Raw genomic sequence first — 27,246 nt, forward strand, 5'->3', positions numbered from 1 at the left:
TACAACACCCAGAGTTCCATTCGGTCGCTGCTAGTAGCAACAGCTAGGATGTTGCGATATTGCTGCTGGCAGCCAAAGATTTGCTGTGGTTGGATAGGTTAGCCTGGCTATATAAACCTCGTTCTCGTATTGTACTGTAGGACACAAATATATTAGCCCTTACAGTTGCAGGTTTAAATAAAACACAATTTTCCCCTTTTTGTCGTCCATTTGGGCAGGCGTTTTCTGCTGCAAAAAAAAGCGAGCTTGCGCTAATGCGTTTAGCTAGGTCGCTATAAATGATAGTTTTATTGTAAATGGACCGTTATTTGTAGTCGGCAGCAAAGCAGCGAATCGGCAGTTTTTCTTTACATAACCGAGCATGGAAACGTATGATCTCGCGTCTGCCAAGTTGTGCAACGCATACATCGCGGTGGAAGACATTATCTTCAGAGGATAACCTGGATAACCTTACACGAAATGTCATAGAGCGCAAGTAGCTAGCGCTGTGCTAGCTCCGTGTGGTCAGAAGAGATGGAGACAGAGCAGCATCCATGAACAGCTGGATTGATGAAGAAGCCCTTTATACCGAGGAGATGAAGGAATTATAATAATAGTTTAACGCGTACTCATTATTGTTCCGTGACTAAACTATTTACTCTACCAAGCAAATGGGATCATTGCGACCCAGGAATCTGTTTACATCATCAACAACAACATTAAATGATAGACACGTTTTCAGCCTTTACACGGACTCAGCATCTTGCTTTATGCCCTGGGTTAACAAGTGAAATATAACCTGGGACTGGTGGTGGTAACAAGAACATTTTTGACCATTCACGACATCCCGTGTCAGTTGACAAGATGAGGAAGTTCTTCGATTCTCATTCTCGTCGGGAACTAGTTAACTCCGGGCCTGGTTCTGGAGGGGGTGGTGGTGGTGGGAGCAGTGGGTCCGGCCATGGGGGTGGCAATTTCATTGGTCGCACATTTACAATCGGACGACACCAAGTCACCGTCGAAGAGATCATTGCTGAAGGTGAGAAAGACGAGCTCCACTGACTCCATGTCCAGGATACAGCAGTATAGGGTTGATGTCACTTTTGTGTGGTGCATTTTGATTTGTGCTTTGTTACTAGGGCAGTGATTCTCAACATTTAAAAATTTCAAGGACCCCCAGTTTTATATGCCTTTAATAGGACCCCTGTGACTTTTATCTTGTCAAATGTTTTGAATATATACATATATATTTACAACCACTGAAAAATCATCAGTGTTAAATTGTCCCTGGATGTACAAAATGGAACGAAATGGACCCACAAGGGTCCAGTTGGTATAGGTAGACTCTCGGGAGAGTTGAAAGTGTCAGACACTCGTGTCAATGATGCTTTCGGTGTTTCAGGGCCTCCATCTGTTTCCTAACTATCAGTCATTTAGCTGGGGTCCCACTGGAACCCCCAAGGACCCCTGGCTGAGAGGGTCCCTGGACCCCACGTTGAGAACCAGTGTTGTAGAGTAATGTAGGCCTATGTGTCATGCACACACAAGGCAAAGGATGATGACATGTCAGATTGACTTAACCAGTGTCCATTGACTAGAGAGCATTGGTTCTCAACCTTTTTATAACGTAAGTACCACCTCAGAAAATATTTGGCTCTCCAAGTACCACCATAATAAGTTGATAACTGATGTTAAAATACATAGGCGTATACCTGCCCCATCCTATTCAGCTATGCACAGTTAAGTTGAGTTAACACAGGAGGGAAATTGTAATTTATTCCTTGATTGTTTTTTGTTTTTGTTTTTGTTCCATTCCTAAGCCAATAATGCTGCTGCTCTGACAAAACTCTGTGTAATCACGAATCAGCACAACTGATGATATTTCTTATGTGATTAATCCGTTCTCAAATCTTCTATTAACGGCTAGGTGTGCAGTCATGCTCATTTCAGCACGGCTGGATAGTCAATTTCAACCAATTGCTTGGTCAGAAGAACTACATGTAGTAAATTAGTAATATAAATATTTCATTCCACTTTTTTTCTCCTTTTTTGGGGGCGACTCCTCTGTGTACCACCAGAGGGAAGCTCAATATACCACCAGTGGTACACGTACCACAGGTTGAGAATCACTGGACTAGAGGAATGCGATCTCATTTCCCCTTTCTCTGTACCCATATACCCTCCAGTCTCCACCCATTTGCAAATGTTTAATGTAAATCGACATCTCTCTTTAGCGCTGGGAAATGGAGATTGGAGACCTAATATAACGGTCTCGGACTCGCTGTCACTAGATACTATAGCAGCCTTGTTGTTGGGACTGCTGTGTCAACTTCCCAGGTGTTAACCGTTAACAGTGGCCAGTCACCATGCAGTGCGCAATCAGCTTTTTGAGGGGCGCCAGCCCCTCCTATGCCCAGTCCCTCACTTCAAACGAGTGTGATTTTTATCTGAACAGCATGAGACTAGATAATGTAAGTGATAACATGTCGGCTGGTCAAAGCTATGAGTATGACCTGCTGCTGCACATGTAAAACCATTGGCGTCTATTCATGTGTGGAAACTGTAACCCTGCATGAATGCTAATCTACAAAATGTAAAAGATAACCGCATATTTGCAGTGCCTGCTTTGTCCTTTTTAAGCACTTGAACCCTAGCGTCCCTATTCTGGGGGCAAACATTTGACAAAATAAATAGCAGATCTACAAGTTCACACACGTTGTGATTGTGAATGATTCACTTTGAGCTTGTATGTAGAATTGTAGATAGGCTATCTTTGTCTAAGCTATTTAGTGTAGATCAAAACAGGAGTGACCCTTGTGTAGAACCCTGTGGAACTCCGGACTACTATATAGGTTTCATGTACGTTTGTCCTCCAGAGTCAAATTCAAACTCAGGACATCATGACTACAGTAGTAGTCCCATACTATGAAAGGCATTCAGTGGCGCGTTATTATTTATCCCACCGCAGTTCTAGGAAAGCCCTGCTGTGATTGGCCAGTAGTCGTTGTGATTGACAGTTCTCGTTTTTGCCAGTCATTAGTCATACAACTACAACCTATCTCAAACCCTCACCCTAAACCTAACCCCCCACGGGGCAGCACACCTAAACCTAACCTTAACTCATGTCTAACCAATGACTAGTCTAAACTAAGTATGCACCCCCCTAAACCTAACCCGAACGGCCTAACCTCAGTAAAACGATGCCTTCCCGGGAGCCAGACACATGGTGAGGCGGGTCTACCCTAGAACGTTGGTGGGATTCATAATCACGCTTCAGTGGCCTACAAATGCCACATTATAGACATGTATGTACTGTAAGCCCACAGTGTTTACATAAATACCATGTGATAATTGTGTCACAACAAATGAACTCTGTGAATTGAATCCGTTGCCACGTATACCAGATGGTTAGAGACCTAGGCTAAATGTAGACTGCAGCTTATGGCCTGGACAGATGATATGACTAATACATAATGTAAGACGGCTAGAGCGTTTTGAAAATGGGTTGAGAATGGTGCTGATGGTCCATATGGATGCCAGGTTGCAGGCAGCACGGCATACGCTGCCATATTTCTTGAACTAATTGAAGTAATATTATAGTTCAGTTAGTGTATATTTCAAGATCAAGATTCAAGAGACATTTTGTGAGAAAGCAAGATTATGCATTTTTCACCTTCATCTTCAGATGCATAACTTTGTAATGTGCATCCACCCTCTGTTCAATTATCCCTTTCATATACAGTATAGCTGGCTAGGACGGGTCGATATAAGAAAAAATGAATATATATAAAATATTATTTACTAATGTGTTTTTCTTTTTTTTTTCTTTTTTTTTTTTTACAATATGTGACTAATACTATATTGTGGACATGGCTATTTGTGCTTTCACAACATATTTACACAATGACATTTTTGATAAATAGTTTTAGTAATGCCAATATAATAACTAAGTGGGTAAAGGAAATAATTGAACAGCTATAACAGTCGGGTAAGTTTAGAAAATGACTTCACTTTACTATGCAGACTTTAAAACTATATAGTACCATATCGTAATCATGTTATCCGCAATTCTAAACTATATTATCACAATGTAAATAAAGTTGTATTGTCCAGCCCTTCTTTCACCTTTTATTCATTCGGGGAAGTCAATTGAGAGCAAGCTCTCTTTTCCTAATTACGACCCTGATTACAGTAAACATAACATGCAATTTAAACACAAATACATTACAAGATAATAAACATTTCAAAGTGAACAAGTACTGCTGGATCTCAAAGTAATCTTTAAATCGTTCAATTGAAAACTATGAAAAGAGAACCATATCATAACCATGATATCCGAAATTCTAAACGATATTATCACAATGTAAATAAAGTTGGATTACAACAGTACACACACAGACAGACAGACAGAGACTTGGTGCATTTTTAGTTAGATGATTCTTTCCTCTTGATGTCTTTGATTAATCTAACATGTTCACTTACAACAATTTCATTATATATTTTTTTGCACAGGGGGTTTTGCTATAGTGTTCCTGGTTCGAACAAGTCAAGGGGTGCGCTGTGCCCTCAAGAGGATGTATGTCAACGATGAGCATGACCTGCAGGTGTGCAAGCAAGAGATTCAGATAATGGTAAGTTGATGGGTGAGAATATTGCAGTGCTCATTTCTTGCCTTATTAAGCCTAGTTCAGACCAAAGATTTGTGATAACTTAAGCCCGATTTATACCTCTTTTGGTGTGTCGCACTGAAAATAGCCAACCTACAAGCTCACAACGCGTCGTAAATACCGCCAAGTACCCTGCCACCACTGCGTCCACTAGAGTTCGATTCCACTGCAGTGCCTTTGCTCACTACTTCAAAACGGCAGGCATTTTCTGAAGTGTCAAGTGTATTGTATATATGCCACACGCCAGCTCATTCAGACTCAGAGAACAGCACACTCTGCCTTGTCACCTTAGAGTATATATGAATAGAGACGGCACCCGAGTTCTCCTCCCATCCACTTGCATTAAGTTGCTCAAAAGCGCATGAGGCGATTTCACTGTGCATTCTGGGATGGATTGGGCCCAAACACATGAACGCGCTGCCGCTGACTATCATTGCAGGCATTCAGCGGTCACGTGTCATCGTGAACGTGCACAATGATAGTCAACGGACCAGCGCGTTCATGTGTTTGGGCCCACGCTGCAATATCAAATTCGGCCACTATGTCCATTTCGCCTCAGGGTTTCATCCGGGTGCCGTCTCTATTCATATATACTCTAAGCTTGTCACTTGTCACTTGTCACTTGTCACTCTGTGCAGAACCGTCAAAAGTTTTGTCCACTCACATTTCGGTCATGTGCTTTTTTTTTTTTTTTTACATATGTGAGGCCAGGAAAGACAGCTTTTGAATCAACTGGAAAGCGCACACAAGCAGGTGTGGATAGAAAAATAGAGTTTTCACATGGAAATACCTGTCTCTAGTCTAAGATTATATTTTATGTATTTTATTATGCCATACTGTTACTGTACCTACCTACAGTCATATCTTTATGAATATGATGTCATACTGTATGTACAGTGTATGCCCTATAACGGCATGGTCATACAGCACCTTCAATATTGGTATACTTTATGTATTTTATGATGACATACTGTACCTAGTAGTCTTATTGCAGAATGACACATAAAAGACAGTAAAACAGTAGAAGGCTGGAAATGTTTCAGTGTGCGGATATCCAGCTGGTGGCTGGTGTTTGTGGAACACCCTGGGTATCGTGTTCGATTCACATGAGTCTTAAAACCCATTTTGGGCGGGAACCCCTTTTGGTGTTTTAACTAAGCATTATGTTATACTTTTAGCTATTGAAAAATAGCAGATCTACAAGCTCATAGCGCCCCACCGAGTGGCGCGCTACGAGCTTGTAGGTCTGCTATTTTTGAAAAACCGTGAAAATGCGGCACACATCTTTGAATATATATTCTCTCAGAAGACTTTTTCGACGTCAGGACTAAATGGGTTAAGAGTTGGTTTGGTGTAAACCAGTGGTTCTCAGATGTCTTCATGACCCCCATCTGAAAACATTTTGTGCCAGGGACCCCCATTCTCTTTTCAGTTTTATATTTAGCCATTCTGGAATATGTCTATTTTACCAATAGGTGGGTCATGCACCTGATACATACAAGTGCTATAATGTTCCCCAGTATCAAATTCAAAGCGTACCACATAGTGCTATCAATGTGACCGTTTTCTGGTTTTGACTATAGGTCCTCTTATATAAATTTAGTTTAGTGGATTGTTCCATGTTTACGCTTGAGTCAGTTTCTGGAGACTGACTGCCTGACTGCTCTGGCTGCATAAATCGGATCAAACTTTCCTTTATCAGAGTTTATGACAGGTGTGGTGCTACACCTGTCACTGAACAGTGATGACTGCTGCAGCACAAAATAATATTGCTGCATATACAGTGAATGATGTCTACTCTAGTTAAACAGGAGTTCTACAATCTACAGCACAGCTAGATATTGCTACGGCAGTCGGCATAAAGGGTGAGAGAGGATACCTCTCCATTCCTCATTTAGCCTGTGGCTTGCTGTTTTAAAATCCATATACAGTATTTGTTTTTTAGCTTAGTTGGTTGAGAATTGCCCAATCTCAATCAGAAGGGTCACCGTTCACCTCCCAGCCCCAGGCTATGTGTCAAATTCCCTGAGCCAGACACGCAATCCATAACTGCTCCCCTAATAAACTCATCAATCATAACCATCTGTGCAGCCATCAGCTGGATGAAGGGGGAAATAAATAACGTAATGCCCCCCCCCACAGGACTGATAAGGTTCTCATAATATCAAATCAAACTTGGGGGTAATGTACTGTACAGCTTAATCCTGAGTCAATTGCTGAGCATGTAGAGATCGACATTAGTCTCTACTGCCATTCACGAGGACTGTGCATCAAAATCCTGTATTGGCTGGCATCCAAAATTCACCAAGGTATGAATTTACTGCAATGAACAGCAAATTGCTCACCAATGAAGTCATCAGATTAGGTGAGTTCTCAGCTGACTCAATAGGTACAATGCCAGCATTAAGCTTGCCAAGCAATGAATGCGCCATTCTGCACGGTGAAGCGTGATGTGCAAAGAAATTCTGTACCCAGCAAAACATAAGATAAACAATATGGGTTACATTTTCAGCAGGTGGACATTAGAATAGTGCTGTTCTCAAAAGTAAACAACATTTTATGCGTAATGCCTTTAAAGCTTACAGGCTACAGCTGCACGAAAACTCCCCTTCAGATATATTAATTATGTTATAAATGTATACTGTATATCAATATCATTGCTGATGGGCAAAAATCTACTTTTCTCTCACACGTTTTGTACATCCATTTAGTGGAAAGATAAGCAGTAGAAATCGTTGTGCTTCTGTGAATTTGGCATTTAGCTCAGATGTGTCATCTTTGACAATATACTTTAGAGTTGTGAAAATGTGCACAATATGTGTCAATTAAACGTTAATTTATGTTTGTATGAAGCTATATTATTGTGGCTATCAAACACCACACAATACAGCTATAATATCAAATATGTTGTATTTTTGTTTTACAGAAAGACCTAGTTGGTCACAAGAATATTGTCGGCTATCTGGACTCCAGTATCACAGCTCCGGGTGCCAGGGAAGTATGGGAAGTTCTCATTCTTATGGACTATTGCAAGGGTGAGTTTATGATTGTTGAGAGTTGTCAAACTTTGTTGTTTCCGTGAATTATTTTGACCATTGCTGTATTCATTATTTTAGGAGCAAACCAAACTTAGTGGGAGTGGAAATATGAGACCGATATTTTGAAGCTTATTATTTCTTATTATTATGTCTTATTAGTGCTGTATACAAAACTGATATACAGTACAGTAGGTCTCTCAAGTCTGTCTCATGAGTCATGACCATAATCTCAGTCTCAACGGCAATTCTACTCTGCCTTGATTTGGTCACAATCCTTTGGAATTTACTTTGTTGCAAGTGATCTATTGCAGCATCAAGACATTTCTTTGTCAATTGTCAAGAGTTGTAAACTCTTGAGGCTATGGCCTCAGATTTAGCCAGGAATAATATTATTACTCTTATTTTAACACCATCATTGGCTTGACAGAAGTTAGTGACATCTCTTAGTCAGAACAAATAGTCTTCTCATCGGGGACCAGCAGAGGAAGGCATACTCAATATGGATGTTTGAACTCTCTTGTTGAGAAGAATGTGTCGGTTATGTGTACAATCTGTGAGAAACATCCGCCCAAGAATGTACAGCAGATCTAAACATTTTTCTTTTGCATGCAAGCGTTGTCTCACAGTTGATCTTCAAATGATATGACAATAAGTCTAATAATGGTCCTGCTGTGGCTGAGTATCATATTCTGTCTGTCTGCATAACTTGATAACAGATGGCTGAGTTTTGGATTGGAAAGGTCACAATCGAGGTCTAGAAATTCAGAACAGATGGGTCAGTTTAAGGGAATTTGGTGAGAATGTTTGTTAGGCTGGCCTGAAGAGATGAACTCTTGGGTCAAAATGGTCAAGGACAAAATTGCACAACTGTCATATCTTGGGAATGGAGGACATGAATAGAGAGATGATGCTACTAGGCTAGGGTTTGCACTGCCTTCCACTTCTTTAAAGGACCACTTCACCACTTTTCAACCTGTCTTCATATAATAGGTCCTCACTAATAATCATGAAAAAATGGTACGATTTTTTTCTACTCAGTCTGTGTCTCATAGGACGGCTGTGGGCAGTTTAGAAACCGTTTTCCAGTGACATCATCATTAGGCAGATTTTTTTTTAAACAAGATTCTTTTACAAAAATATTTAGATTTTCATTATCGTGAGAACAATGGCTTCCATTTTCGCATTGCAACTTTTCAGGACTAGAAAGCCTGCAGTTTCTATTAGCTTGGATTCCCCATCCATGATGTCACTGGAAGACGGTTTCTGAACTGCCCACAGCCCTCCTATGAGACACAGACTGAGTAGAAATTATCATGATTATTAGTGAGGACCTATTATATGAAGATAGGTTGAAAAGTGGTGAAGTGGTCCTTTAAGTGTAACTGTATGTGTATGTTACTCTTTTGAAATGCAATGATCATGTTTGTTGCTTAGCCAGACTAGGTACAGTTTAGAATAACTACCCCTTATAAATACTTAATTAATCATTCACAAACTGTTAGTTAATGACTTATTAATGTTTAATGTGCGTTAATAGATGTTAATGATTTAAAAGTGTGCTTTATAAATAGTTAATGGATCAATAAGATATTCACTTTCAACTTTCACTACAAGTAAACCCTCCCTGTGCCAACTCTGCCATACCATTCTTCTAACATCATCAGTACAGCCCAGCTCTGCTGTAGTCAACCACTTATTACTGTACTACTACACCCTCCCTGACCTACAGCTGGCTTTCCAACAAGGGGTCTGTTTTTGAGGGGCTCTAGCCCCTCCTATGCTCAGCTTTGTGGGTTTGTGTGAGCACAAGCATTGGATGATCACCCCATCATAGTGATGATTTGATTGGCTGAGCAAAGTACATATTGAGGATAAAAGTGAGGGCAGAAAAGTGAAGACGACAAAAGTGATTGGCCCGAATGACATTTGTGATGATTTGATTGGCTGAGAATGTGATGTATGATGATAAATATGTTGATAAGAGCACGCTTCACTTCACACGAGTATGATCTTAGTTTTTAGTAGACAACACACTTTGAGGCAGTGGGAGTAACTCAGAAAAGTTGAGTTGAATACAATTTTAAGAAAATGTGCTAAAGTATGTTTTCAAAATCTGGCTCCTCCTAGGTGTGAGGTGTGTTCAGACTGTTTTACTTCCTTTAACGTTCCATTTGCATGCAGTTCATAAATGCAAAATGTTGCTCAATGTCATATCTTTATAGCCTGGAAAACCAGATGAATCTGCCAGTGCAGGAGAAAGAAAATAGCCCCCTGGCTACACCAGACCAGACTAATACCGTCTTTACATTTACTTCATATTGAATTCCCGAACATAACTTTCCCCCTAGATACCCAAGCTTCCCACTATGTCCGATTGATTATTCAACATGACCCGTAGCAGCTGAGTTCTGACTTGTCTGCTGTGCTGTTGCGAGAGCATGTGAACGGTGGGGGGCAGGCTTGTTTAGAAACACAATGGGGTAAATCCCTTTTGTGTATCGTTATAGACCATGGTGGTGAATTAAAGCTGCCTAAACTAGTCACATAATAGTTACTCCTGCTATTGTTCTTTGTGATGCAATTATATATTGAATGTGATATATTGAATTGAATGAAAATGTCTTTACAGGTGGCCAAGTTGTCAATTTAATGAACCAAAGGCTGCAGACTGGCTTCACTGAGCCAGAGGCCCTGCAGATCTTCTGTGATACATGTGACGCTGTGTCTCGCCTGCACCAGGGCAAGACACCCATCGTTCACAGAGACCTCAAGGTGAACCACCTTTCAGCCACCTTGTATTCTATTAACCCATTTAGGCCTGACCTCGAAATTAAAAATAAATCTTCTAAATCCTCCAGTTTTCTGATTTTTCAAAAAAAGAAGACCTACAAGCTCGTAGCGCTCCACTCGGTGGCGCGCTATGAGCTTGTAGATCTGCTATTTTTCAATAGCTAAATTATAACATAATGTTCAAAACACCAAAAGGGGTTCCCGCCCAAAATGGGTTAACTTCTCTATATAAGACATCACGTCTTAGTTGTTGACCAGGGTCTTTAATCAACCTCCTTCTTTGTTTCCCCTCTACACATCATCATCTACACATTTTGCCCAAAATATCCGATCTATGAGGGCACGTTGTGAATTTGTAGATCTCCTATTTTCAACTATGATGACATGCACAGAATGCGGATGCTATAAGGCTTCTGTCGTTATTCAGCGAGCGTGATTGTGTCCCTGCAGGTGGAGAACATCCTCTTGCATGACAAGGGTCACTACGTGTTGTGTGACTTTGGAAGTGCCACCAACAAGTTCCAGAGCCCACAGACAGAGGGTGTAGCTACAGTGGAAGAAGAAATCAAAAAGTGTGTATTTTTACTCTTGTCCTATTATTTTAAAGTTTTACCTATATCTAGATCAGCAGTGTTATTGTGTGAATGTGTGTAAGCCTCAAGTTAAAGGGTAAGACCACTTTTGTAGAGGTTTGGGTTGTGTAGTTACCTTGCCATGATGTAACTCCAAATGTGGACAAGAAATCAAAAATAATTTCTCCAGTGATTAGAAATTGATAATTCAAAATATGCTCCTCATTGACTTACATTGTACGCTGAAACAGCTCTCAAAGTCACTCTTTTAGTACGTAAACAAACACAAACAAAGTTGTTTCAGACAATATAGAGCAACACCAAAACTCATGTGGTTTTATTTCTTCATAAAAATGGTAACTTCCTGTTGATTTTACTATATGAAGATCTGGATCCGGATCCATGGATCCAGTCCGGGTTTTCTTCTGAATAAAAATGGACAAATCAACAGGAAGTTAACATTTTTATGAAAAAATAAAACCACATGAGTTTTGGTGTTGCTCCATATTGTCTGAAACAACTTTGTTTGTGTTTGTTTACGTACTAAAAGAGTGACTTTGAGAGCTGTTTCAGCGTACAATGTAAGTCAATGAGTAGCATATTTTGAATTATCAATTTCTAATCACTGGAGAAATTATTTTTGATTTCTTGTCCACATTTGGAGTTACATCATGGCAAGGTAACTACACAACCCAAACCTTTACAAAAGTGGTCTTACCCTTTAACAATCTAACTCCATACTAGATGATTAATGTATGGAATTTTCATTGTTGTTTATTGTACTTTTTAAGGCCTATTCATCACCTAGTTTTAGGTGATAAGGTAACAGAGAAATGTGTTCCGGTGAGCGGTGAGTTGCTTATCACCGCGGTGTGATGTGATGTTGTAGTTTTCGGTGGTCACCTTATCACCTAAAACGGGTATGAATCGGCCTTTAGTTTTCATGTAACACTTTTTAACTGCCCCCCCCCCCCCCCCCCCCAAAATAATAGATCATCACTCTATTGACCTGTATTGTACTGTACAATACACTGCCAATTTAACTTTAGGATTGTAAGAAAATGTGTTTTAAGTAATATCTCCATTACAACACACTGAGCTCAGTGCATGCTGTCACAGCAGCAGTCCACCTAGAGAAACGACCGCGTTTCGGCACGCAGGCCTTGCTCAGCGTTTCAAACTAGAGAAGACATACTGTAGACTAGCTAAGCGACAGATCACAGCTAGGTCTCATTTGTGAAATCAATTCACTCGGTTCATACAATGTAATACGTTTCATATTCAGTATTATAGATACTGAATATAGATTCCAAACTGTTCAATTACAAAAAACAATTCAATAAAAGCTCTTCATCTCCTTTAGAAAACAGAAACTCTGTATTTTAAGAAGTGGGTCCAATAAAATAAGCCCCTTTTTGAAGCAGAACACAGTCTCTATCTCCACCTCTTCTTAGTGGGTTGACTATCTCTTGACTCCCTGAGTAGAGCGTGTCTTCACCTATAACGGTTCTGTTGTTCACAATGCATGCTGTGCCATGAAATCTTGTTTGAAATGAATTAACTGCCAAGAAATTCCCTTTCCCCACCCTGCACTTTTTTCCCCTTCTTCTACCTCCTCTCAGATACACCACTCTGTCATATCGTGCTCCAGAGATGGTGAACCTTTATAACAACAAGATTATCACTACTAAAGCAGACGTCTGGGTGAGTGAAGTTTTGAGTGACTGTGGCTCAAGAGGTAGAGCAGGTCGTCCAATGATCCATGGGTCGGCGGTTCGAATCCCGGCTCCTCCTGTCTACATGTCGAAGTGTCTTTGGGCAAGACACTGAACCCCAAATTGCTCCCGATATGCTGGTTGGTGCCTTGCATGGCTTCCGCCGCAATCGGTGTATGAATGTGTGTGTGAATGGGTGAATGTAATGCACAATCTATGTAAAGCGCCTTGGATAAAGGCGCTATATAAATGCACCATTTACCATTTACCATTTGAGTGCCCCTTTTCCTGAGTTACTCAGAGATCCATTATATTCCATCTACAACTATATCCAGAATGGTGCCGCGTCCTTGGTCTTCAGGCGCCCTAAGTTGTCACATTCTTCCACTTTCTACGTTCCCTTCACCGCATGTAATTCAAAACACTGGTGATGACCTACTTACTGTACAAGGCAGTCAAGGACATGGACTCAAGTCCTTATGCTCAGAATATGATCCACCCCTTCCTGCACACTTAGATCAGCGAACACAGGACATCTGTCCTAACCTGACTCCGCCAGCTGGTGGCAGCAGTGAGTTCCTCCTCCTGCTCCCATCTGGTCCCTTTCGGGGCAGAGACGATGTACTCCGAGCCATTTCTGACCGGAGAGATATGCAGCCGCTAGAGGCGGGATCAACGCGATACTGATGGCGTATTGAAGTGCTGCCACAGTGCAAATGTAAACACAACCTAACTAACAGGACTACAACTCGAGATTATCATTGAGATATCATCATTTTTATCCCGCTGCTTCCGGTTTATCGTTTGTTTATCTGCTTGAGAGAGAGCCCAGATCCAGGCAGGAGGAGGGAACTTGTGAACTCGATACTGCCGCAATCTGGCGAGGGTCAGTTTACATCTGTCCCTTCCTTCCCTAAAACACATTGGACATCGCTCCAAGAATCCTAGATTCTTCTCCCTCCTGCCTCCCAAGCTGGTCAATTACTTGAGCCTGTCTCTAGCAAGAATAACTGCAATTATAATACATAATAGGCATATTGTGTGTGTGTGTGTGTGTGTGTGTGTGTGTGTGTGTGTGCGTGTGCGTGTGCGTGTGTGTGTGCGCGCGCGCGCGCGCGTGTGCGCATGCGTGCGTCTCTCTCCTCAGGCTTTGGGCTGTTTGCTCTACAAGATCTGCTTCTTCACTCTGCCATTCGGCGAGAGCCAGGTTGCCATCTGTGACGGCAGTTTCACAATTCCAGACAACTCTCGCTATTCCTACGATCTGCACTGCCTCATTAGTTAGTCAACTTTTAGCATTAATTGCTGTTGTTATTCGGGATGCATGATCTCAGCTATAATTCAACCACCCTTTTCTTTTTTTTTGCAAAATATTGTGATTATTATTAGGTACACAGCTAAATCTTCATGGTTAATTTAGCACCCTTTAGTGTAAATATTTGACTGAGAATTAAATTCAGGTATTGATCTTGTGTTGTGATCTATTTTCGATGAAGAGATTTGGTGTGTAGAGCAGGGGTTCTCAACGTTTTTGGCCGGGGACCCCCGAAAATGCTTTGGCAACGTCTCGGGACCCCCGGCCCGCCCCCTCCCGACCCCCAATATAAATTGACTGCTACAATAACCTTAATAATAGAGACAATACACCATAAATAAATACTGAAACCAGATATAATCAAAGGTGTATGCATGCCATGTACTATGTGTACTATATGTAAACTTTTTTTTAAAAGATTATTTGGGGACCCCCCAAAATAATTTGGCGACCCCCCGAGGGGTCGCGACCCACAGGTTGAGAACCCCTGGTGTAGAGGGAAAGACGGCGGTTTCCAAGTATAGACCCCTTGGGGACCCGGGTCAACAAAGTATACCATACACATTACGCAGTAGGAGTTTAAGAGATTAAATCGATACTGAGGATTTTGCTGCGTACTACTGTGATTCAATTTAAATGATATAGTTGCAAGGTTTTGTCTTGATCAACAACCTCACTGTTATTTAGATTTAATTTAATTTTGGTTCATTTAAAGTTAATTTAATGATCATTTCAGTAAGGTCCAACTCTTTAGTCTTACGGCTTTCTTTCTGCATGTTTTTTGTCAGGGTACATGTTGGAACCAGACCCAGATAAAAGACCAGATATCTACCAGGTGTCCCACTTTGCTTTTAAACTGGCTCAGCGGACGTGCCCTGTTCAAAATGTAAAGGTCAGTCTCTTATGTCTATAGTCAGCAGTAAATATTCAGGCCTTTATTGGGGATTGTTCTTCCTTTTCTTTTCAGTGTAACATGTTTTTAGGATCTGTGCCCATCTAGTATACAAGCATGTCCTTTCTGTCACATTGTGTGTGCATGGGGGGGGGGGGGGGGGGGGAGGTACATCAGTTACATGAAATGGCTTGTTAGCATTATGTTGCCATTCATTGTTAAAGTAAATGGAAATTGACGCGAGTGCTGATTCCGCCATGAGTTTGAGACAAATAAAATGGCACAAAATGCACTGTGGTCCATTTCTGTAGATCACTCCTCAAAGGCAACGGCATGGTAGTCACACCCAGGTGGAAGCCAGTCCCATGAAATATGAAGTGGAAGCTCACTTATAAACATAAACTATTGATTGAATATTTTATTAGCAGTTTGCAGAAAAAAGCACAGGAAAGTACAGTTCAAGTAAAGGTCTGCTAAGAGGATTTAAACCCAAGAAAGCCTATGGCTTTTCCATCGGGATCCTTCGGTACACAATTAATCGAAACAACAGCTATGTTATGATGACATCTCAAGCAACACAAAATAATTAATGTTTCGTCATACCTTTTTACACGACTGACCTGTAAGTCTGGATACTGAGAAAGATTACCACAGTGTTATCATGGTTGTCAAGCTCCCAAGTTGTGAGGGGCGTAACCATTTGGCTCAAACTCGTGGCGAAATAATAAGCACTCAGCGAAATTGACAGATGCCAGCAACGATGTTTCCACTGCTTAAGCTGAATCTATATATAAGTATACATTTGCCTTAGCTCTCTTATTCAACAGTTAGTTCTGGTGTAGCAATTTGACTGGACAAGAGGCATAACAGTATTGAAACCTTTACCTAAATGTATTGCACTCTACTTTTTTATTTCACTTTTTTTTTTAAAGAATTCTGCAATTCCTGTTAAACTTCCTGAGCCAGTCAAAGCCAGCGAGGCAGCAGCAGCAAAGAAGAGTCAGAGTCAAAGTCAGGCAAAGGCCAGGTGAGTCTTTGAGTTCAACGAGGTGATGTGGTGAAGCTCTATGTCAGGGGTGGGCAACTTTGACGATGGAGAGGGCCACTATATTTCCATACTCACTCCCTATAGGGCCATATATTGCTGTCGTAGCAATATATGGCTACGACAGCTCAAAATTTTGAGCTTGTAGATCGGCTATTTTTGCTATGTTCGAATTGAATTCTTGAATTTTTTATATTTTTGAATTGGAATCCTGAAAATTAACATTTTTATGTCATTTCAAATGCCTTTAATTATTCTTGTGTTGAGCATTGAGCTACTCATTTAGACTGAAGTAATTACAGCGGGTCATGTTTGCATGCTGTGGAATTGTAAACAGCTGAAACCAATAATATATCAGTATTCTGACATTAACCTGAGGGCCGCATTAAGTGAAGGTGGGGGCCGCATGTGGCCCCCGGGCCGCCAGTTGCCCACCCCTGCTCTATGTGCTGCTACTTTATCCCCTCTCAGTATCATCGGCTTACCTTGTGCAGAAAAAACACTGTTAACCCATTTAGGACTGAGGCCGATTCTAAAAAAATAAGTCTTCTAAATCCTAAAAGTCAGTGGTGCTCGACCGTTTTCATGTCAAGGACCCCCAGAATGATCTGTATTTGGCTGAAATCTGAAAATATTCTTTGAATGTATATTCAAAGATATGTGCCACATTTTCACGATTTTTCAAAAAATAGCAGACTCATAAGCTCATAGCGCGGCACCGAGTGCCGCGCTATGAGCTTGTAGATCTGCTATTTTTCAATAGCTAAAGCATAACACAGTGCTTAAAACACCAAAAGGGGTTCCCGCCCAGAATGGGAAAGAAGTGAAGAGATGCAGCTAAATGCATTATATGACACATTAAAACATTTCAGAATGCACAGGCTAGCATGACATTTTGCCTGGATTTTAAAATGTTTGTATTCAAGTTTATGCATTCAAAATGTAGATCAAAGTGGCTGATTGTCTGTATCAGCCGAGCAAAGAGGGCATCTGTCCCCTCCCACTGTCTACCTTTTCAGTGGAATTGAGTTGCTAGGGAACAGTTTAGGGCCAAGTTTATGTATTGAAGGCTATGGGCAGTTGGGCACCTAAATGAAAAGCTAGATATTCTGCGTCACACACACACTGCTGGCATTGCCACTGTGTTTCTTTTTTCTTTCTTTTTTTAACTTTGTTTATTGGGTTTCTCCTCTGTGTTTCAGTGTGTGTGTGTGTGTGTGTTTTTCTTTACCTAATTGATTAGGTTAATTACATAGATTAGCCATAAGCTACAGTATGTCCATATACTGTAAGATTATTTAGCAAATTAAACTATGTATATATTCATACATGTAGGACAGAGAACCAATTCAGAACTATACCTGGCAGACATTGGCCAAATAAAGCCTAATTATATAGAACTTTGAGACCAACTAGTTGACTAACCCATGACTAGTCAGCTTTGAAAATGTGATTTTGCAAATCCTTCGACTCTTCGGACTATTCTGCTTCCCCACATAATCTTACTTACTTTTCCTGATGCTGTAGTCATGATTCTTTCATTGGAGAAATAATTGCTATGACTGACATGTGGTGTGCTGATATCCTTTTTTTTGTCCTCAGGCTGACGGACCCCATCCCCACCACAGAGACTTCAATCACCCCTCGACAGAGGCCAAAGGCAGCCCATACCGCCACCGCTGGCATCCTACCCATCCAGCCTGCTGCCCTCACGCCTCGTAAACGAGCAAACCTCCCTGCAGCTCAACCTGTAGGTATGTATCCGATATCAAAGAATGTATGCATCCTATTGCTTTCCTTTATTCAGGGCTTCCTCGTTATTTCAATGAAGCGAGTATTGCTCTGCTATGGGAAATGTAGAATATTTCTCATTCCTGAATTGTAGCTGTCAGAATGGCAATGGCAGGAATCCACCACAGCCACTCCAGTGAAGTCTATAGTATTTAATGCCATATTGGGAGATATCTGTGTGTGAACTGTGGCCTGAATATCATATCTATAATAATATCAATATCAATATAAGGGCTTATTGTTGGTATCAGCTGAGCAAGGAGGGTGTCTTAAAGCTATTAGGCTATAACATTATTTGTAACTTTATGATTGAGTTCTTGACGTGTTCAATGTCCAAGGATTTCTCTCCATAATCTCTCAAGAACAGATTCAAGCGCTGCGCTATTAAGAGGGCGCTGTTTTTCCTTGTTTGCCAATCGGTTCCCATATTGGTCTCCATATAGCCTGTACTCTGGTAGCACTGTTGATGTAATGACATTACTTTATTATAGGGTCGAGGAGGTCGATAGAGGTCGACGATGAATGTGTATGAGAGAGAGAAGGAAGAAGACATTATCCGATGCACTGAACTGTTAATCACATGCTGCAATGTAACTGCATACATCAGTATTGAGATTTTTTAGGGCATGCCTCTTGGCAGAGATTTGTAGCCTGGCTAATAAACCAGACTCAAATCACACTGTCGTGTGGTATTTGAGTCTGGAGATGCTGTGTATGGATCTTGTTTCCCGGGGGGCGGGTTCAAACATTTTCTCTTTGACGCAATTGGTCAGAGCTACTGTCAGTCAAAGGTCTCAAGCATTGAACGTCACTGTACCAAAGCCCGCCCATATTGCATACCCTGTCCCGATTGGCCACACCAGTTCTCTGGTGTAGGAAATGGGCGTACAATTGAACCTCTCCAGACCGTAATCCGCCGGCTGATTCGGTCTGGCTTATTAGCCAGGCTAAGAGATTTGTGCTCTGCTGAGTGCAGCTTCCTTGCATTGATACTCTAAATAAAAATACATTCATTGTCTTTATTTTGTATCTCCTCCGTAGGAGTTAGCTTGGACCTGTTTCAGCCAGCTGCAGCTCTCCAAACACAGAAGCCACAGGCCACAGCTCTGCCTCAAGCCAAAGTCATTCCGTCACAAACCCCTCCCAGTCAAATGGTGGCACAACAGAAGCAGGTATACTGTATGCCCACATAATCTACATACAGTTGGGTGCCACCGATATTGTCCCTTATCATTTGACCCATTTAGGCCTGACCTCAACATCTAAAAAAAATCCTTCTAAATCCTCCAGTTTTCTGAAATAAATATTTTCACGATTTTTCAAAAATAGCAGACCTACAAGCTCGTAGCGCGCCACTCGGTGGCGCGCTATGAGCTTGTAGATCTGCTATTTTTCAATAGCTAAATTATAACAATGTTTAAAACACCAAAAGGGGTTCCCGCCCAAAATGGGTTAACTGTCCTTTTGCGCAGATCACGCAAACCTCAGCAAAAAGAAAAGGACAATATCGATGGCCTCCAACTGTAAGGACTAAGATAAATTGCTTAGAATGTCCTCTATGTCGGAGCCCTTCACAGGCAGACAAAAGGAAATGTCATAGTACATCAGTTTGCATGTGCATACGTAATTGTGTATGTTTTCATTTTTTTTCTCCATTCAAACCTTTATTTATTCTCGAAAGACATTGAGGTCACCCTCATTTGCAGTGTTGTTGAGATACAACATAATACAAGATTGAACATTTCAAAGCAATAAACAAAAACAACAGCAACATTTCCTCATCGCGTGACGTAGCACGTATGTTTAAAAACAGTTGCAGACACTTGGGGGTAAGTCTGCAATCAAAGATTTAAATTGACCGTATGTTATGGGAGAACAGATTTAATTAAAGCTGTAGGTAGAAATGTGACAATTTATGTAAAATAAATAGGCTTGGCATCATGCCATGACAATTAGGGGAATTTCTGGATAATGATCGAGATTCGATATGTTATTCATTTTTGTAAATTAAAATACTGGCTGTAGTAGTAGACCATAAAAACAAAAATCGGAGTGCTTTTATATCTGCAAGAAATTTCGATAAAGGGAAAAACGTTGCACCATTGTTACCATCTTGAGGTTTGATGCGTAGAAACGGTTATTTCTGACGATTTGACGAGCTTGTGATAGATACGGTATGATCATGGTTTAGTGACGACAGATTCCATTGTCCATCCCCGGTTTGATAGGCAGTGCAGCCAGTAGCAACAACAGCAGCAGCAGCAGAGAACGCGACCCCGGGCGGAGGAGGAGTGTCATCCGTTGCCAAGTCTGACGCCCCGCCACAAGCACAGCCCGCTGCCCAGCAGGTGGTTACCTCGCCCTCTGTGGCCAGCCCTGTGCCCATGCAGACTCCATCGAGCCCAGCGCCACCCCAACGCCCAGCTCGTCGTAAGGGGGCTGGCAACGCTCAGCAGCAGCCAACTGCTCAGCCTTCTCCCATCAAACATGCCTCTGGTCAGACCTCTGCGGTCCAGCAGCAGCCTGCTCCCCAGCAGCAGGTTGACCAGCCATCATCACATGCCCGCGTCCAGTCCAGCTCCACCGAGATAAGCCAAAAAACAGCTCAGACGGAGAAGACGGTAACTGACCCTGCTCATGTCTGAACTTGCAGCGTCAAACACTGCCTAAAATTACCCCCCCCCCCCCCCCCCCCCCGCATTTCCACCCATTATTATAGCATTTACATCCTTTTATTGAAAGCATTGACTAAATTGCTTGCCTTTATCAATTCTTTCATTATCATGTTGTTGTCATTATTTTAAGTGCTTTGCCTTGTTTTTTTATTAGCCAATTACCTAATTATTGAGAACAGTTACAATCAGTAATCTAATTACAGTAGTACACCTGACATTTTTATGGTTGTTCCTTTATGGTTCTTCTTGCTTGCTGTGCACGTGTTTTCCTTCCTCCAAAACAGTTGATTGTTTGTCATGACTGTGAGGTTTTAGTCATGCCATACGCCTTTTATATGAAAACACTCACTGTGAGAAAGGTGGAGGAAAATAACACATTGATGTACAAGCACCAGCCATCCTAGACTCACACATCAGTCTCTAAAAAAAACCTTCGCTCAGCTAGAGACTGATCCCCGGGCACTCCAGTGTGGGCGGCTGTGGCTCAGGAGGTAGAGCAGGTCGTCCAATGATCCCTGGGTCGGCGGTTCGAATCCCGGCTCCTCCTGTCCACATGTCGAAGTGTCCTTGGGCAAGACACTGAACCCTACATTGCCTCCAATGAGTCGGTCGGTGTAAGCTTGCCACCATTGGTGTGTGAATGTGGGAAGTGAGGACGCTGGCGTCGACTGTTCGCCGCTTCACCTCCCAATGTGTGAATGAATGAACCATTGTAAAAGCGCTTTGAGCACTTGGAAAAGCGCTATAAAAATGCAATTCATTATTATTATTATGGCATATTCACTAATGATTTGTTCTTTGTTCATGCAATGCTGCGCCTCCTCAATCAGAGCCAGAGTCCACCTGCTTCCCCAAAGACCGCTGAAGTTGGTGGCCACAGGCGCACCCCTAGTGATGCCACGCAGAGTGCTGTATTTGCAGCTCCGGGGAATGAGTCCGCTGCACAACAAACACAGGGAGCTGCTGGAGATACTTCCCTCAGTCAGTGAGTAACACAGTTGGTGGTGCAAGATCACCACAGATTATTTTAGATCACTGTCATTTTAGTTATCCATGTCTAAATTTTTGATATCTATCCAAAGTGGTTAAAATTGATTAATTTATTTCCTTTTATGTTTTATTTATTTTGGTGCCCCGACCCTAAGAAAAGCAAATGGGTTAGGCTTTGCCAGATTTACAATATACAATTTTTGCCCCAGCCAAATCGGTGTTGGACTTTATGTAACTGGGGACTTTATGTAACTGGGGGAACGGCAGTATCATTTGTGAACCAGCACGGGTACACAAATCACAAATCACACACTTTAAGTCTGATCCACCTTTTGTCAACAAAAAGGAATACACACAGATTTTGAATCTCTTATGTAAAATTCCGAACGTTGGCTTATAAATATGTTCAAAATAAAAGAAATATTAAAAATAATGCATAAATATCAAGTCAGTTTCAGTCCATTATTTCACTGTTATTTGTTAAAAAATGTATTGTGTAAAGTCCGTCTCTCATAAGATACACATAATCTTCAGTACATGATGTTACTAGAACATCCCCTCCCTTTTTCTGTCATGTGAAAAAGTATATATTATATATTTGTACACTGACCAATTGTCATTTTCTGGGTTTTTTTTTTCTTTCTCTAGGCCACTCAGTGGAGTTCCTCCAAATATCATCCAGCCTGCTCAGCCTGCTGTGTGTGATGTAGAGCAGGATGACGGCACAGCTGTGAGCACTGTACCTGCACCTGCTACCGACACCTCGACACAGTCTGCCTGGGATCCCTTTGGAGACTTCTCTGGCCTCGCTGCAGGCGAACTGCTTACCAGTGATTCTGACAAAAAGGCTGATGGTACGAGATGTGTATATATGCTTGTGTGCATGTTTATATCATTTAAATTTAATATTATTTATTTATTTATTTATATAATTAGTCCATTTGGGCCTGGGCCGTGGCTCAGCGGTCCAGGCACCTTGGCTGGTAATCCAGCGTGCCGCGGGTTCGACTCCCCATCCCGACGGCCTTTACTGCATGTCTTCCCCCCCATCTCTCTCCCCATTTCCTGTCAGCCTACTGTCTATCCCTCCATAAAAAATATAAAATAAAGGCCAAAGCCACAAAAACATTTAAAAAAATAATAATTAGTCCATTTGATGAACAGTATTCAACTTAGATTTTTTTTTATTGAACAGACAAGCCTTCCGAAACTGACACAACATTCTATGAGGAGTTGATACCGGGCCTGCAGTCATTTCCTCCTGCCGAAACTGTCCAGCAAACTGGTAAGTTTAACACAACACAACACAACAGTAATATTACAGAACTTGCTTCACAATGGGATAGATAGGGGGGCGGGTGCTCAGATCGCTGAACCAATAGGATCCACCGCCTGTTTTCAACCCGGCACCCGTCCCTCTAGACCAGAAATCACCCGGGCTGGGCCAGGCTTCTGGAATGTATAGATAGATGCTATAAATTAAACAAACACTGTTTTGTACATGCTTTGACAATGTTGGATTATATTTATGCAACCAATTGTGATACAACATTGCCAGTATATTTTAATTTAAGGCATCACTAGAGGATTGCAAAGCATTTAATTTATTGACTGAACTATGCCTTCCTGCCCGTTTTATGACCACAATATTAACGTTCTTTTTCAGACAGAAAATCGTTTCATTTATACTTGAGCCTGATATGTACTTGCACGCCAGGGTTGCACACAGAAAATAGCACTAGCTATTTCCGATGTGCCACACCCGTCCCGCACTCAACTAAGTATGATAGTGTTAATCACTGCTTTCCAGTTGAACGTCCATCTGCCCTTATTGACATGGACACGGGAGGCTCCCTTATTGATGTGGACACAGGACCCTCCCTCATCGATGTGGACACAGGACCCTCCCTCATCGATGTGGACACAGGACCCTCCCTCATCGACGTGGACACAGGACCCTCCCTCATCGACGTGGACACAGGACCCTCCCTCATCGACGTGGACACAGGACCCTCCCTCATCGACGTGGACACAGGACCCTCCCTCATCGACGTGGACACAGGACCCTCCCTCATCGACGTGGACACAGGACCCTCCCTCATCGATGTGGACACAGGACCCTCCCTCATCGACGTGGACACAGGACCCTCCCTCATCAACGTGGACACAGGAGCCTCAATGTTGGTTGTTCCGGATCCCTTCAGTGAACTCTCAAACACACCAGGTACAAATCACTGTCTTTGATAGAAGGCAATTCATGCATTGCATGTAAAGAAAATGCATGTAAAGTATATGACTTATTCAGTATATGACATATTCAGTCTGTGGTCCCCAGCCCTACGTGCTTCAAGAGGTCCACCATTGTTCCGGTGTGTTGTTGCACAAGAATGCCTCCCAAGCTGGCCTAAATGACTACCACCCAGTAGCGCTGACCTCAGTGGTCATAAAGTTGCTTTGAAAGGCTAGTAAAGGATCACATCTGCTCCTTTCTCCCTATCATTTTTTAGACCCACTACAGTTTGCTTTCCGCTCGAATAGAACCACTGACAACGCCATAACCCAGGTTGTACATGATCCCACCTTGACAACAACAATGAGGGGAATTGACAGTTCGCTATTTATTATTATTTCAGCTCTGGCTTTAACACCATAGTCCCCACCAGGCTGGCCAGCAAGCTGGCAGACCTGGGACTGTGTACTGGACTTCAGGGTGGTCAGGGTGGGCAAGCACACCTCTGCTACCCTCACCCTAAACACTGGAGCCTCCCAGGGCTGCGTACTGAGCGCCCCCCTATTGTACTCACTGTATACCCAAGACGCTGTGGCCAAGAACAGCCCAAATACCATTGTTAAGTTTGTAGAAAATATTTTTTTGGAGTGTTGTTTCTTTCAGCTTCTGATATACCATGATTTGTTAGAAGTGTTCTAGCGCATGCTCCTGACTCCAACTCATGCACAATGCCATTGTGTTTACAGTGTGCCTGTGCTACTGTATATGTTCCCAGGCTTTCTCACAACAGAGGCACATTGGAAAACAAGATTTTCAATGGACAGGATCTTTAATTATTTTGATCCCTGTATTTGTTTCATCCTGGCCCTTAGGGAAGCTGATTGAAGGACTCAAATCTCCAGACACGTCTTCACTTTTGCTCGCTGACCTTTTGTCACTGGCTGACCCCTTTGCTGGTGCTGTGGAAGAGTCTACAAAAGGTAATTTTGTTTCTGTATTTAACCACAGTCAACCTAGCGTCACTATTTTGGTTATGTAATTTATATGCGAAACCTTTTTTTTTTTATGTCAAAATGTCCATAGTTTATGAAAATAGCACAAAAAATTATATAGGGCTTAACTGATTAATCCTCCGGACATTGCCCAGGCGGTGGCGTAACCGTCTGGGCACCCGACTGGTAATCCAGTCGCAGTGTGCCGCGTGTTCGACTCCCGAGCCCGACACGGCCTTTACTGCATGTCTTCCCCCATCTCTCTCCCGTTTCCTGTCAGCCTACTGTGTGTCCCTTCAAAAACCAATAAAAGGCGTAAGCCGCAAAAAAATATCTTAAAAAAATAAAAAAAATAAAAATCCTCTGGACATAATTGGATGCTGACAGGTTGACTCAAAAAGCAAATGGCCAGCTGACACATATGCATTGCACACACAAAGCAGCACATTTAAAAATATAGCCATGTAGGCAGAGGCTTAAACTGTAAGTAAATGTTATTTTTCAATTTAAATTTTTTTGTGGCTTTCGCCTTTATTTTATATTTTTTATGGAGGGACAGACAGTAGGCTGCCAGGAAATGGGAAGAGAGATGGGGGGATGACATGCAGTAAAGGCCGTCGGGATCGGGAGTCGAACCCGCGGCACACTGCCAGACTGGGTTACCAGCCAAGGTGCCTGGACCGCTGAGCCACGGCCCAGGCCAATATGTTATTTTTATGTCAGTGAATATTATCTGGCGTATAAGTAGGCTATTCAACATACCTAAAACACTACTTTAAAATGCTAAAAGAGTGATAAAAATGCGCCTATGCTGTTTTAGTAGTGAATGGCACCACACACAAAGCCAGGTGTTGTTAAAAATTGCATATACCCCATACCCCTGTTCAAGTTAAGATTTCCCAATTCCCATGGTTTTACTCAATGACCTCCAGTCTGAGGGCAGTACTGCTTATTGCCAACAGCCATGATGGGTTTGGAAGTATGACAGAGCTGTGGAATTTGTACAACTTGAGCTAAGTAACAGGCGTATTGGTGTGCGGAGCTTGGCACATTGCGGAAGTCAGGTATGACGATGGTGTGGAAAAATGCAAGATAATCATATTTTGCAGCTTCTGATAACTAGCTGGTCATCCTCCAGCTTCACACTTTACACGAGAAAGTGTGAAAAGCACTAGATTCTATGGATTTCAGGTTCAAATTCTATTATTGCACCATAGCTGCAGACAGGCAAGTTTATGGAAAATGAAATACTAGAGACAGACTGATGATGTGCAGTGTCATTTCTATTGGCCGATATAGAGCGCCGCAGTCCCACCCCTTTTCATGACGACGCCAGGCCCAGGAAATGAATCCCAATGCATTTTTCCCATAGACATTTCAAAAAGTATTTATTTAAAGACCTTTTAAAGACCAACTCGAGTCGTGACAAATCATGACAACAAACACAATATTTTGGACCAAACAAATAATTACAAAGAAGAAAAACAACAAAAAAAGTGTTGTAATGTTCTAATTCTTTGTTTGGCCCAAAACATTGTGTTTATTGTCATGATTTGTCACGACAAGAGTTGGCTTTGTCCACGGCGTAAATGTCTTTAAATAAATACGTTCTGAAAAGTCTATGAGGGAAAATTAACGGGAATTTATTTTCCGGGTCTCTCGAGGGGGCGGGACTGCGACGCTCTATTGGCCTGTCACATATTAACAGATTATGTGTGAATATTTTGGTTACCCATGCCATAATATACTTTGGATGTTGGACAAATACAAATGTTATGGCCTCACACATTGACTTTATAGGGCTTGCAATGTTTGTCTGACCCCACAACAATACATCTTCCCCTCTTATAGAACTTTACTAGACTTTGTTTTCTTCCTCTGTGTCATAATTTAAGTAATTATTAGAAGAAGCTGTACTATTAAAGTGGTATTGGTACAATATGTCGTGTGTGACCAAAGGTGCTAGGGGTGGTTGGCCTGTGATCTTGCAATGCTGACTGTTACCTCTAGATGGCAGTAAGTTATTAATTTTCAGATGTAGGTCTGACAGATTTCTGTCGGATCAATGTAATTTGCACTTGTGTGAATGTACAGTAATATTTAACATTTCATATTTTGTGATGTTCCACCTACATAACACATCTAACAAAAACAGAAAGATGAATTTAAAACACCGTTTCTCGACATTCCTGGGACCACCAGGGGTTACTCTGAGAGGGTTTCTTGAAATGGAAACGGTTGAGAATCACAGATTTACACGTGTCCTCTTTTGTGCTTCCTGTCTTCCGTCTCAGATCAACTGAATGCAGAGGACTCTCTTCTGGACGGCTCTCTGATCTCCTGCCAGCCGGCCCTCTCGGCAGGGAGCAATGCCACCTCCTCTGCTGCCTGTGCTTTGGATGATTTCAGCCTGTTGTCCGGAGACCCCGCCCCACCACTAGCAGGTCATTCCTTAACCACGTACACCCTTAGCGTCCCTGTTCTGGGGACGAACATTCAGCCAAATTACCTCACCTGAGCGTCATGCTCATTAACCCATTTTGACCTGAGATCAG

At 42.0% G+C, this 27,246-nt stretch overlaps 1 protein-coding gene across 3 annotated transcripts in view; it reads left to right on the top strand.

Annotated features, from left to right (window-relative positions):
• The first annotated feature begins 8 nt into the window (after positions 1 to 8).
• Positions 9 to 27,246, top strand: part of aak1b (AP2 associated kinase 1b) — a 40,644-nt gene continuing 13,406 nt past the window's right edge. For 2 of the 3 annotated variants that reach the window (XM_079524314.1, XM_079524316.1), the window contains exons 1-18: positions 23 to 1,018; positions 4,492 to 4,610; positions 7,573 to 7,681; positions 10,314 to 10,456; positions 10,925 to 11,046; positions 12,669 to 12,750; positions 13,909 to 14,041; positions 14,865 to 14,968; positions 15,901 to 15,995; positions 17,616 to 17,767; positions 18,846 to 18,976; positions 20,033 to 20,425; positions 21,310 to 21,464; positions 22,118 to 22,323; positions 22,665 to 22,754; positions 23,280 to 23,693; positions 24,572 to 24,679; positions 26,986 to 27,135. In XM_079524314.1, the coding sequence (XP_079380440.1) occupies positions 844 to 1,018; positions 4,492 to 4,610; positions 7,573 to 7,681; positions 10,314 to 10,456; positions 10,925 to 11,046; positions 12,669 to 12,750; positions 13,909 to 14,041; positions 14,865 to 14,968; positions 15,901 to 15,995; positions 17,616 to 17,767; positions 18,846 to 18,976; positions 20,033 to 20,425; positions 21,310 to 21,464; positions 22,118 to 22,323; positions 22,665 to 22,754; positions 23,280 to 23,693; positions 24,572 to 24,679; positions 26,986 to 27,135 (2,881 nt within the window). In that variant the 5' untranslated portion in view covers positions 23 to 843. Of the gene's footprint in view, positions 1,019 to 4,491; positions 4,611 to 7,572; positions 7,682 to 10,313; positions 10,457 to 10,924; positions 11,047 to 12,668; positions 12,751 to 13,908; positions 14,042 to 14,864; positions 14,969 to 15,900; positions 15,996 to 17,615; positions 17,768 to 18,845; positions 18,977 to 20,032; positions 20,426 to 21,309; positions 21,465 to 22,117; positions 22,324 to 22,664; positions 22,755 to 23,279; positions 23,694 to 24,571; positions 24,680 to 26,985; positions 27,136 to 27,246 lie in introns of all 3 variants that reach the window. The other variant, XM_079524315.1, reaches the window with a different exon arrangement.

The sequence above is a fragment of the Electrona antarctica genome (assembly GCF_951216825.1).
Source record: "Electrona antarctica genome assembly, chromosome: 16".
NCBI lineage: Eukaryota > Metazoa > Chordata > Actinopteri > Myctophiformes > Myctophidae > Electrona > Electrona antarctica.